The sequence below is a fragment of the Ruditapes philippinarum genome, unplaced genomic scaffold, assembly GCF_026571515.1.
Source record: "Ruditapes philippinarum isolate M1 unplaced genomic scaffold, ASM2657151v2 ctg856_1_1_1_1, whole genome shotgun sequence".
Lineage (NCBI taxonomy): Eukaryota > Metazoa > Mollusca > Bivalvia > Venerida > Veneridae > Ruditapes > Ruditapes philippinarum.
The window spans coordinates 363,530-377,584 of record NW_026862309.1 but is presented as its reverse complement, the minus strand read 5'-3'; the positions used below and the strand labels follow the sequence as shown (position 1 = coordinate 377,584).

Genomic DNA, 14,055 nt, shown 5'->3' with positions numbered 1-14,055 from the left:
TACAATGTATGCATTGATAAACAATAATTTACTCTTTTTATTTCTTTGAAAAAAAAGCATGATTTATGAGTATATTTCATTATTATCAGATATACTGGTGAGATTTTACAAGAGGAAGTTTTACAACGGGCACTAGAAGATGGACCTTGTTCTTTGGACTATACTAATCTTGTGTCATGGCTTACACACCAACTCAAGGATTTCTGTTCTTTACAAGAGTCAGTGAATGCTATCACTGGTAAGATATCAGCCTGCTTTACTTTATGTTGTCATTACATTTATCAAATCTCTTCCTTTAACAATAAGCAGATCCGAATTCAAAGCAGACCTTGTCTTATACACTAAGTCAGCAGGGTACATGTAAGATCAGTTGCCACAAAATAAGTGAAAGTAATTACCCAGCGAATTCACAACAATTAAAGAACTTAGTTTAGTTAGTTATGTATAAAGCAACTACAAATGGTATAAAGAATCCTGTTGACATTTTTAGACAGAATAAAAATCATTCAAGTGTGTTCAGTACTTAAGTATGTGAGGAAACAATTTAAAAATAAGCAAAATTGATTTGAAAAAATAAAGTTACTTCTAGCCTTTGATAAGGTAACTGGATACAGAAAAAACTGTAAAGACTCGAAATTTAGGTTCAAATTATGTTAGGGTTGTAGATAACAATTGGCTTAATTGCTTACATTTCCTGATGTACATTATTGATTATCATTCTTAAAACTACATGTACATAAATATGTTACAGGTCCTGATGATGCTTCAAACTTCTTGATGGAACTTAGTGGATTCCTCAGAGAATATGGTAATTCTTTTTTTCTCTCAATATTTGGTAGCTGTGTAAGTTTTAAAATGTTTCTGTATTTATTTTAGTGTTTTCCATGGATAACACTTCTGTGCTTGTATTCCAGTTTAGCGAGATCTATCTTAAATTATTCAGTATTAAATAACATTCAACATTATCATGACTTGAATTAGAGGCATTTGTATTTATTGAAAAACAAATGTTTAAATGATAATCTCATAGAATAAAAAATCTTACTTACGCTTGCACTAAGTTGTAAATATGAACTTATGTACTCACTAAAAAAGTGACTTGTATATTTTGTTGCCTCAGGTTGTCCCTATAATGCATTGAATGATGGACCTATTACACAAAGACTGGCAACAAAAGAATCTCGACTTCAACTTTTAGGTTTGTTTCTATTCAAATTTATTTTATGTCTTCTGATTTGAGCACAAATGATTTTATATATATATGAATAATGATTAAATTTCTAGCCCATCAAATACTGAAAATTTACATAAATTAAATAATACTTTTAACTTTTTACTAATTGAATAATTAAATTTTCTAACTAGTTTGTGCCTTTCAATTTAAACAAAGCAAGCTGTAAAATGTTATGAGTTAATAGATTATCCTATTGTTTTTGTCAAATACCAGTTTTGTGCAAGAGTGGTTGAGTTGATTGGAAAGTGTTTTTTTGCATTCATTACTAAGTAAGATGTGATGTTTTAGTTGTTATCAAGATGAATCATTTTTAAAAAATAAGTAACATAAACCATTGAGCAGGAGTTTTATAAATCCATTATATAGATAATACACTATTGCAATAACTGTGATCAATTTATTAAGGTTTTTATATGCCCTGTTGGCAAAATAAACAAATGTGATTGAATGTGCCAATTCGGCCCCCCTTAGGTATTATATAGGGAAAGTGTATCTTTTATTGGCATATTCTAATGCTAGTTTGGTTCTTGGTAAAAAGAATCATACATGTCTTAAACTTGCTGAATAAGAATGATAAAATTATCACTTTCATTTAGCTTGTTTAAATATGAAATGTGAATTGACACTCATGTAAAATTGACTAAGTTTTATGAATAATTTTTATTTTATTGTATGTTTCTACTCAGGGTAATTTTTTTTAGGATGTGCTATTTATTTTGTTTAGATTATCTTATTACTGAGTTACAAGGTGTTACCATGGTAGCCACCAGAAATCCAGCCCTCCTTAAAACAACGGCACCAACTGCAGCTGCTGATGTCCCTGATCAGGTAATCATTTTAAATATATGCTAGGTACACTAATTTCTATAAAATTTAGTTTAGCTTTTTGATGTTATTCTTCTTGCATTTCCTAAGTAAATAACCAAACAAATATAGGTATTTTTAGCAATTTTTATCAGCTTTATTTGTGTATTTTCCAGTACATATATTCTAGCAAATATAAACATTGATTGTAGAAGAAATAAATCATGAAAAGATATATTTTTGTAACCCTTTTTATATGTGTGTTCATTCTGAAGATTAACTAGGGTTATTATGGTCATTGTTTGGTTGTATAATGACACAAGTTATATTATTACATAAAGAACAGTTGTATTATGACATGAAGACTGGTTGTATTGTGACATGAAGTCTGGTTTTATTATTACAGTATGAGAGTGACACAGCTCGATATCTAAAGCTTATGTTGATAGCTCTAGGATTTCCTAAACCTCCTGCCAATATCACTGCCTTTCAACTCTTCAGTAAATTAGAAACCAAGGTAATGTTTATGATTTTATAATAATTGTAAAGGCATGTATGTTGGAATGGTGATTAAAAAAACTTCAGCTAAAATATCCAGCAGAATAAGATTTGAACATATTAGAAAAAGCAACTAAGTGTCTAAGACCAGGCAATGATTTAAGATACTTTTAATAATACGATTTATTCATACTTTACTAATTATGCCCCCACTTCGAGGAAGAGGGGGTATATTGCTTTGCACTTGTCGGTCCGTCCCGTCCGTCGGTCCGTTGACCAAATGGTTTCCGAGTGATAACTAAAGAATCCTTAGGCCTAGGAACTTCAAACTTGGTATGGTGATTGGTCATGACCAGTAGATGACCCCTATTGATTTTGGGGTCAAGGGGTTAAAGGTCAAGGTCACATTGACCTTGTATTTTAAAACGGTTTCCAATCAATAACTAAAGAACGCTTAGGCCTAGGATCTTCAAGCTTGATATGGTGATTGGTCATGACCAGCAGATGACTCCTATTGATTTTGGGGTCAAGGGGTCAAAGGTCAAGGTCACATTGACCTTGTAGGTAAAAACAGTTTCCGATCAATAACTAAAGAACCCTCAGGCCTAGGAACTTCAAACTTGGTATGGTGATTGGTCATGACCAGCAGATGACCCCTATTGATTTTGGGGTCAAGGGGTCAAAGGTCAAGGTCACATTGACCTTGAAGGTAAAAACGGTTTCCGATCAATAACTAAAGAACGCTTAGGCCTAGGAACTTCAAACTTGGTAAAACCGTATGATGATTGGTCATGACCAGCAGATGACCCCTATTGATTTAGGGGTTAAGGGGTCAACGGTCAAGGTCACATTGACCTTGTAGGTAAAAACGGTTTCTGATCAATAAATAAAGAACCCTTAGGCCTAGAGACTTCAAACTTGGTAAGATGATTGGTCATGACCAGCAGATGACCCCTATTGATATTGGGGTCAAGGGGTCAAAGGTCAAGGTCACACTGACCTTGTAGGTAAAAAAGGTTTCTGATCAATAACTAAAAAGTTCTTAGGCCTAGGAATTTCAAACTTGGTATGATGATTGGTCATGACCAGCATATGACCCCTATTGATTTTGGGGTCAAAGGTCAAGGTCACATTGACCTTTTAGGTAAAAACGGTTTCCGATCAATAACTAAAAAAGGCTTAGGCCTAGGTACTTCAAACTTGGTATGATGATTGGTCATGACCAGCAGATGACCCCTATTGATTTTGGGGTCAAGGGGTCAAAGGTCAAGGTCACATTGACCTTTTAGGTAAAAAGGTTTCTGATCAATAACTAAAAAAGGCTTAGACCTAGGAACTTCAAACTTGGTATGATGATTGGTCCTGACCAGTAGATGACCCCTATTGATTTTGGGGTCAAGGGGTCAATGACATAGTGACCTTGTACTTAATGACCGTTTCTGACCAATAACTCAACAACTCAAGTTGCCTTGGTTGATATTTTTATGTGCTTTTGGTATACACATTTGAAGGTCTTATGTAATATAACAACTTGGCTGTCATTAATGAGGCCTATGTGATTCATAAAATTTATATATATTATTTGGTAAGATTGCTGCACACAACCTATGGGGTCACAATAATTATTACCTTGTGACTAGTCATGACCAGTAGATACTAGATAACCCTTATTAATTGCTTGTTCACTGGGTCAGAAGTCATGCATAATAACCTGATCACATGACAAATTGGCTGCCGATAGGGGGCATACATGTTTTACAAACATATCTTGTTTATCTAAATTTTACAGTAAAAAAAAAAAAAAAAAAAAAAAGCATAATGTCTATTTAAAAAAATTAATTTTCTTAAGTGTGCAAGTTTTGCTTATACATGTAGTTGAAATTGTTGATGATTTATTTTAAGGAATTTCAGACTGGGTTGTGTATTTAGACAAGTTGTTTATTTGAACCTTTTGATTGGAATTAAACACTGAATGGATGAGGCATGCATACATTGACCTAGAAATAGAACTTGTTTGATTTACCAGACAGTTTAACAATGGCATAAATCATTTTATCTATTTTTAGCTCACCTGAGCATATGCTCAGGGTGAGCTATTTGGATCACTTTTCGTCCGTCATACGTCGTCCGTTCACACTTTAAAACGACATCTTCTCTGAAACCATAAGGCAGATCATAATGAAACTTCACAGGGATGTTCCTTGTGTGAAGCCTTAACAAAGTTGTTCAAAGAATTCCATTCTATGCAGAACGCAACCAAAAGAAAAAACTTTAAATAACTTCTTCTAAAAAACCCAAAGAGCTATAGCTTAGATATTTGGCATGAATCATCTTCTAGTGAGTGTCTACCAAGTTTGTTCAAATAAAAGCCCTGGGGTCAGAATTGGCCCCCCAGGGGGTCATTGATTTTCCCTGTATGCATATAGTAAAAACTTAAAAAATCTTCTTTTAAAGAACCCAAAGAGCTAGAGCTAAGATATTTAGCATGAAACATGTTCTAAATGGGTGTCTACCAAGTTTGTTCAAATAAAAGCCCTGGGGTCAAAATTGGCCCCGCCCCAGGGGGTCATTGATTTTCCCTATATGCATATAGTAAAAACTTAAAAAATGTTCTTTTAAAGAATGCAAAGAGCTAGAGTTAAGATATTTAGCATGAAACATGTTCTAAATGGATGTCTACCAAGTTCTTTCAAATAAGAGTCCTGGGGTCAAAATTAGCCCCGCCCCGGGGGTCATTCATTTTCCTTATATGTTTATAACAAAAACTTAGAAGATCTTTTTTGAAAAAAAAAACAAAAAACAAATAGCTAGAGTTTAGATACTAAGCATGAAACATCTTCTAGTGAGTGTCTACCAAGTTTGTTCAAATAAAAGCCTTGTGGTAAAAATTGGCCCCGCCCTGGGGGTCATTCATTTTCCTTATATGTGTATGACAAAAACTTACAAAATCTTCTTTGAAAAAACTCAAATAGCTAGAGTTTAGATATTAAGCACGAAGCATCTTCTAGTGAGTGTCTACAAAGTTTGTTCAAATAAAAGCCCTGGGGTCAAAATTGGCCCCGTCCCAAGGGACATTGATTTTCCTTATATGTGGAGAGCAAAAACTTAAAAATCTTCTTTGAAAAAACCTGAATAGCTAGAGTTCAGATATTAAGCATGAAACATTGTCTAGTAAGTGTCTACAAACATTGTTCAAATAAAAGCCCTCGGGTCAAAACTGGCCCTGCCCCAGGTGTGTCATTGTTTTAAACTATATGTGTAAAGAAAAAAACTGGAAAAAATCTTCTTTTAAAAAACCCAAGAAGCTAGACCATGAAACATCTTCTAATGGGTGTCTACCAAGTTTGTTCAAATAAAAGCCCTGGGGTTTAAACTGGCCCCGCTCTGGGGGCCTATATACAGGTGAGCGACTTTAGGGCCATCATGGCCCTCTTGTTATATTATACATTTCTATTTCAGATTAAGGAGTTGATGAGTAAACATCCAAATGCTATTGGTAAACCATTAATGAAAGTTCGCCTATCTGACAAACAGTGGGATCAGGTGCACAAAATTAACACTGCTTTATGTGATGAATACAAAACTAGGAGAGAAATGATCCTTAAACGCCTTGATGTTACCATACAGTCTTTTATGTGGTCAGAGAAAGCTAAGGTACCCAGTGTTGTTTATATCATAGAGAAAATTTGTATAAAAAGTATCATAATGTGTTTCTTTGATCTTTAGATCTTTAGTAACTGTTATAACACTGTCATAATCTAATGATTTAGCAGATGTATTGTTGTTATGCCTTTACAAATTTTTTTTGCCATAACTTCATTAGATTTCATTGATATTAAATGTGTTTAAGAAGTCCAGGATTTTAAATGTTCTGTAGAGTTGTGTTAGAAATTTAGTTTTTTCCAAGATAACTATCATGAAAAAAATGTTGTTTTCTAAAGTTTAAAGGTGCATGCCTCCAGATGAGTCAAAATATTTCAAGAAAATCAAACTTGAGAAAAATGTATTGAAGTTTTATGAAAAGTAAAAAGAATGAAGATTAAAAGTAATAATTTCCATGATATTTTTCAGTAATTTTCACCATATTTCTACTGCGTGAGTAAGCAGTAAGGGCTAATTTTGCATATTTTGACCTCTTTAATGTACATGGGTTGTCAGTGCCGTTTGCAATGTACATATTATTTTCTTTGTCAGCTCCACAATATTTTACTTTTTATACATTTTCAAAATTTTAATGAAAATTAGCAGGAATCTGGAGGCGTGCTGCTTTAACAATATATTGTAAAGAATGATTTAATCTACAGGAGAAGTTTGTTGTAATGAAAAGTGTTTTAATTTCAGCAAAATGAAAACAAAATAGGAGAAGTATATCAACCAATCAGGAAAATATTAAAATCCACAACAGTAATTGGTGTACCACAGATTCTGTCTGCTAGAGATGGTATAAAATACTTACTGGTTAACCTTTTCCTGATAATTTTGCACTTTAAAAAAAAAAAAAAAACATGCATCTATTTAATTTGGTATATATTACCACTTATAATCATTTATTAAACAATGTTAAAAAGATATATGTAGACAGAATATTTTTAGCTCCACTTTTTGAAAAAACAGCAAATAATTGTCCTGACCCATGCGGTGGTGTCAGCTTTTTGTTTTCCTTTTCAGTCAACCTCTACGGTTAAGTTTTCATTTTTGGTCATTTACTTCAATACTAACTTTTATATTGAAACTTACTATTTGGATGCAAGAATAAAATCACTAAATAAGTTATAGCTCAAAACTATTCAATGTAAACAAATTTGCCAAGATGCCTTTTCTCATGTCGTTGTTATACATTATTGGCATTATTAAGATCATGTAATCTGCATGGATGAGATGTTTGACATTTCCAAATAGATACTGTAATATTTGCATGTTAGTTATTCCGATACATTTAACGATTTTCTTCTTCTGACTGTTCTTATTGTCATCGTGAAATCATAGTTCATGCTGATTAAGGTAACTATGATTATGTTATAAACAGAATATATATTTATATGGAATATTTTGTCATCTGACTTGAAATTGACCATATAACAGGCAGATTCATGTTATGTATTGGTGACCACTGGTACAGTTTAGTCTATAAATGTTCAATTGTGATTAAATACAGTGTATCTTTTATCAATTGTAACTTGTTTTCCTTTCATGGTTTCTTGTTTTTCACTATTGTGAATTTATGACATTTTACAGATTTACTTCGTATACAAAAAACAAGCAGTGGTTCAGCTAGAGAAGCAACAAAATGTGCAATAAATAGAGTACTAATTCCACGGGTTAGTATAGAATGAATATAGACATTCTTCATTCTCCAGAAGTATAGGTTATACAAGATTGAATTGTACAATACAGGAATATATTTGGACAAGTACACAGCTGGAGAAATCAGAACCAAGTGCAAGTCCACTCTGGTTTCTCAAGCTTTGTGCTATTCTATATTTGTCATATATTGAACAGAAAAATTTAAAGTTCCATTATTGTATATCCAAATCATATTGAGTAAAATGCAAGATGTGTATGAGGAAATGTTTGTCAAGTTTACTTTTTCAAAATGGTTCTTAAAAATGTAATTTGGATACTTTTGTCATTGATAGCTGTTATCATTGTTAGAAAAGGTGCAGTCAACCATCCAATATACTGGTAGGATACAGATGAGTCCAATACAGGAAATATATTGGATGGTGTTGTTAGCGGTGATATATATCAGATTTAATTTTGCTGGGATATTATTTTAAGCAAACAGCATAAATGTAACTCCTCTAGTCTTATTTTGTTTGCATTTCTTATTTCAAAAACAAATATCTTGAATTACAGATTTCAAAAACTCAGTAATTTTGAAATCCTGAAATGCAAAATAAAAAGAAAATTTGTTCAAATATGATACTGATACCTGGTCCAAAATATTTAGAACGCAAGAAAAATAGATGTGAATATACATGAAGCAAAATATTGAAATTGTAATTTTATGTCTAAGATGTAAATAATAACTGTGTTTTTATTGTAGGTACCGGATAGAGGAGGGCGGGCCTGGGAGTTAGAACCTCCCCCTCCAGAAATGCCATCTTTTATGAAGAGACAAGATGCTCCACAAGGTCAAAGACCACAATGTGCGTATATCTTACAAACATTTAAACTATATTTGCCCAGAAGTGAGCTGATGTATGTTTGCACAGCCCTTGGGATCATTTAGTTTATATAGACTTATATATGAAATTTCTTGTAATTGTTGTTGTGTAAAAGTACAACGCCAAGAGAACGTAGCATTGCCTAGTGCACCACTACTAAAGGTATATAAATTGTACCCCTGGGATGAAAATTGGCCCCAATTTTACATAGACATTTAAAGTAAACATACATGTACCTTAAAAATGTCCTCTGAAACTTAATGTCCAAAGCATAGATAATAGGCATGTAGCATCAGCTTGAAGTCCTGTAAAAATTTATATAAAACATGACCCTGGTGTTATTGTTTTCCACGCTTAGTTTATATGGACTTCATGTGTGAAACTACAATGCCCAGAGCTTACTTTGCAGAGTCTTATAAAGTGAACATATCTTTAAAATCACTGAATCTTCAATGCCCAGAGCATAGATAGTTGGCATAACATGTAGCATTGTTTAGTGGATTTCTATTAAAGTTACATTTGTATATCCAAAATGCCTCTTGGGTCAGAAATGACCTGACCTGGTAGTCTGTAGCTTTCTTTATTAAACAAAGGGAAACACATTTAAGTTTCCTGGTTGAAAATTTCAATGCCCAGAGCACAAGTTATTTTGCTAGTATCTCTACTAAAATTATATAATTTATACCTATTTGGTAAAAAATGAAACACACTAATCACCTTTTTAATTGAAGAATTATGACCTTTTCTATCAGTGTATCTCAGCTTTAGCGGGTGAGCAATCTAGGGCCATGATGACCCTCTTGTTTCTTTGCTATGCAATATTCAGTTTTGTTTAACAGCTTGAGGGCTTTAGTGATTATAATGAAAATGTTGCAGACTCATTTGTTCCTCAAGGCAGTTTAGATCCTGCATAAGTTTTTTTAATTTGTATAATGAGGAAAATGTTCCATATCAGTTTTAAGTTCTAGTACACAAAGTATCACAGATGGTCAATCTGTAAAAATATTGAGTTATATTGTGTATAAAAGAAAAAAAATTGTAAGAGGATATTTTTTCGTTTGCGTGAAATATGGAATATATTTTCACGAAGCATGATAAAATGCCACATATCTTCACGAGCCGGTACGGCGAGTGAAAATATGTGGCATTTTATCATGTTGAGTGAAAATATATACCATATTTCACGAAAAACGAAAAAATAACCTTTTTATTTAATTTCATTATCAAAGAAAATGGTAACGAATCCTCTTGCTTGCTACAAACTGCAATTGTACAGCGCGCAGTAATTTATACATAAGCACGCGCTGTTTGGCGCTACATTGTGACGTCATGTAAACAACTCTATAAACGTCTGTACAGCGTTAAATACTGAATTAAAGATATTGGTGTTCGGATTAATTTTCTTAGTTAGACCATTTTCTATCATGCTAGATAGTTTTCAAAACAAAATTCAAGAAAAAGTTGTTTTGTATTTATCAGATTTTTCAAACAAAACGGCGAAAGAAGTCCCTTAAAATAAATATGAGTTTTGACTCCGCCCACTTTCATATTTATATTTCATATTTATTTTTAAAAAATATGAAATATATTTGACTGATATAGCACCATATTTCATGGGTAAAATTAAATAATAAGAGGATATTTTTTCGTTTGCGTGAAATATGGAATATATTTTCACGAAACATGATAAAATGCCACATATTTTCACGAGCCGGTACGGCGAGTGAAAATATGTGGCATTTTATCATGTTGAGTGAAAATATATACCATATTTCACAAAAAACGAAAAAATAACCTTTTTATTTAATTTCATTATCAAAGAAAATGGTAACGAATCCCCTTGCTTGCTACCAACTGCAATTGTACAGCGCGCAGTAATTTATGCGTAAGCACGCGCTGTTTGGCGCTACATTGTGACGTCATGTAAACAACTCTTTAAACGTCTGTACAGCGTTAATAACTGAATTAAAGATATTGGTGTTCGGATTAATTTTCTTAGTTAGACCATTTTCTATCATGCTAGATAGTTTTCAAAACAATATTCAAGAAAAAGTTGTTTTGTATTTATCAAATTTTTCAAACAAAACGGCAAAAGAAGTCCCTTAAAATAAATATGAGTTTTGACTCCGCCCACTTTCATATTTATATTTCATATTTATTTTTTAAAAATATGAAATATATTTGACTGATATAGCACCATATTTCATGGGTAAAATTAAATAAAAATAAATATTCACTTTATAACCATAGCAATAAACATGAGTAAGTAAATATTTAACCCATTACTTCATATACACGCCTTTTAACGCCTTTTTCACCCCCCCCCCCCTTTTTGTTGTCTCAAATGATGAAAAAATGCCTTATTTAGGCCCTAAACACTTGTTTTTGTTTAAGAAATGTTGTTAAAAAAATTGACCTCTTTTTCGGCGCGGTCCCCCAACCAAAAGATACATCAGGGGGTTGCCAGAAGGGGGATGTGCCCCCTTCTGTTTTTGGGGGTTTGAAGGGGGGCGGAGTCCCCCTCATCGCCAAGAAAATTTTGGACTTGTGAGAGGCTGTAAATGACCCCAGATTGATCATAAGGTAACGTGTAACCAACGCTGAAAAGCATTTGACTCTATCTCAATCCATTGATAAGTTGCAGCACTTTGAAATCAATTTTGATGGAAAAAAATCAACGCAAAATAGTGATTTTTGGCAATTTTGAGATGTCCCCTCGTTGCCACGGTAACAGAAAATTTAAGTCTGAGCATGTTGTTGCAAGGACAATGGTCCAGTCAACATTTGTGCCAAGTTTGATGAGTGTTGAAGCAGTTTTTATAGTATTATAGCAATTTGAACTTGTAACGGGAGACTTTTCAATGAAAACAGCCATTTTTCACAAAATGCTCATGAAGCAATGGGTTAAAGGAAAATATGGTATGTATACCATCTTTTAAATTATAGACATATTTGTTGGAAACATTAACTGAATGATTTATATAACTTATGTTAACTTGTTTCAGCTGCACGAGGTGGTCGTGGAGGAAGAGGGGGAGGACAAGATTATCAAGGTGGTAGGGGAGGGAAGGTTCAAGGTGGTTGGGGAGACAGCAGAGGAGATAATGTTGGTGGAAACTGGAACCAAGGTGGAGGAGGGTATAGTCGCCCCCACACTGCAGGAGGTGGAAGTGGGGGAGGTTACCAGGGTGGTGGTGGAGGATACCAGGGAGGTGGAGGAGGGGGAGGTTACCAGGGTGGGGGTGGAGGATACCAGGGAGGTGGGGATACCAGGGAGGTGGAGGAGGGGGTGGTTATAATCAAGGTGGGGTGGTGGATATAATCAAGGTGGGGGTGGTGGATATAATCAAGGTTATAATGATAGGGGTGGGGGTGGAAGAGGAGGTAGAGGTGGGCGTGGAGGAAGGGGTAGAGGTGGGAGATATTGATGTTATTTATAATAAACTTGATGGAAGTGAAATGTTGTTATTCCCAGAAATGTGCTAAATGTTCAATATTATAAGTGCTTAACTGAGCATAATAGCTTGAGTAGTTTATACTGAAAACTATATACACAAATAATTCATTTACATATACATGTTCTGCTGACAGTACCAACTGAATATGAAGTAGAATTATAAGATATTGCTATTGTTAAATCTTATAATTGAATAAGAACTTTACCAGCAGAAGAACAACTTTTTGATGAAATGTATTCGAAATTTATGTATTTAAGTAATGATAATCATGTTTTATTAGTCCCCTACTGGTTTAACCGGAGGGGACTTTAGGTTTACCCTCCGTCTGTCTGTCCGTCTGTCCGTCCGTCTGTCAGTCCGTCCGTCCACAAAACTGGATCCAACGATAACGCAAAAAGTACTGAAAATATTTTTATGAAACTTGATATATGGATAGATGGCAGTATGGACATTATGCACGTCTTTTTTTTTCTTCCTATGTTGAAAATTCTGGTTGTTATGGCAACAAATAGTCTGAAAATATGGCAAATTTAACACATAAACTGGATCCAGTGATAACTCAAAAAGTACTGAAAATATTTTTATGAAACTTCAAATATGGGTAGATGGCAGTCTGGAGATTATGCACATCTTTTTCTTTTCTTCCTATGTTGAAAATTCTGGTTGCTATGGCAACAAATAGCCTGAATTTCAAGATTTCTGATTTAAATTTTTCAGCTTTTTCACTATAAGTTCTTTATTTCTTAAGGTGTTTACTTCAAACTTTAAATATAAGTTTCTGGCCATCAACCACATCATATGTGACAAGGTTTACAACTCTAGCACAAAAATTATCAGTATTACCTCCCTTGAACTTAGAATTTTTATGAAAAAAAATGTTGTCTTTTTTAAATAACTTCTTTATTTCCTAATGTATCTACTTCAAACTTCATATATATGTTTCTTATTATCACTCAACATTTTTGAGAAGGTTAAATACTCTAGCAAGACTATTTCCAGAATTATCTCCCCCTTGAACTTAGATTTTTTTCGAGAAATTGGTATTTTTCACTCCAACTTCTTCATTCCTTATAGGATTTACTTTAAAATCCCACATCATAATAATATGACAAGGTTGTTTAAACAGAATTTCCTTACTAGGCAGGGAAACTTAACACATTACTGTGATATAGACAAACTTAGAACTCAAAAGATTTAAGTTCATTCATGTCATTCATCCACTGGTAAAATTGAATGGCCAATGGCCCATCAGAATGCTGCTGGGGTTCTAACCGGTAGGGGACTTATGGATTGCTTGCAATACTATGATAATTGCTTGTTCCTATTGATCTTACCTTTTGTTTCAACATTGCTTATAACATTTGATTAATACTGCACTTTACAATGTTTGTTAAAGATGTGCATTTATTCTAAGGGGCATTAAAGTGTATTCATGAACCGTGATTGAAGTTTTGGTGATTGTGTGTCACAGATAATAAAAGTTGTGTCCTGGTAATATTCATTGTTGGTTTGTCCAACTTTATGACGGTTATACATCTATATGTCAAGATTTATAATTTCATTCATTATTGTAAATGACATGTAAGCAAACAAACAATACAGATTAACTCAAGAAGAACAACAACGGTACATGTTATGTATGTGAAATTTGTCAAATAGAGAAATTTTGAATGGCATTTTTTAACTGATGATATTTCAGGTATTACTTGCTTTTATCAAGTTAACATGTGAACTACATATTTGATTGATTTAGTGATATTAAAGTGATACATTTGTAGAGTGCACTTCTTTGTTTAAATGATTGATAACAGGTAACTAGGTGTTCATACTATATACAGCTTTCTAAATGTACTTAATTTGTTATGGACAATTGCAAATAAATTGAAAAATACCA

General features: G+C 33.3%; 1 protein-coding gene across 1 annotated transcript in view; it reads left to right on the top strand.

The window, feature by feature from the left end:
• Positions 1-14,055, top strand: part of LOC132718624 (protein FAM98A-like) — a 24,078-nt gene extending 10,023 nt beyond the window's left edge. The window contains exons 2-11 of the mRNA XM_060702347.1: positions 90-238; positions 752-808; positions 1,121-1,198; positions 1,959-2,062; positions 2,445-2,555; positions 5,996-6,190; positions 6,878-6,977; positions 7,772-7,854; positions 8,583-8,685; positions 11,709-14,055. Of these exons, the coding sequence (XP_060558330.1) occupies positions 90-238; positions 752-808; positions 1,121-1,198; positions 1,959-2,062; positions 2,445-2,555; positions 5,996-6,190; positions 6,878-6,977; positions 7,772-7,854; positions 8,583-8,685; positions 11,709-12,025 (1,297 nt within the window). The 3' untranslated portion in view covers positions 12,026-14,055. The remainder of the gene's footprint in view (positions 1-89; positions 239-751; positions 809-1,120; positions 1,199-1,958; positions 2,063-2,444; positions 2,556-5,995; positions 6,191-6,877; positions 6,978-7,771; positions 7,855-8,582; positions 8,686-11,708) is intronic.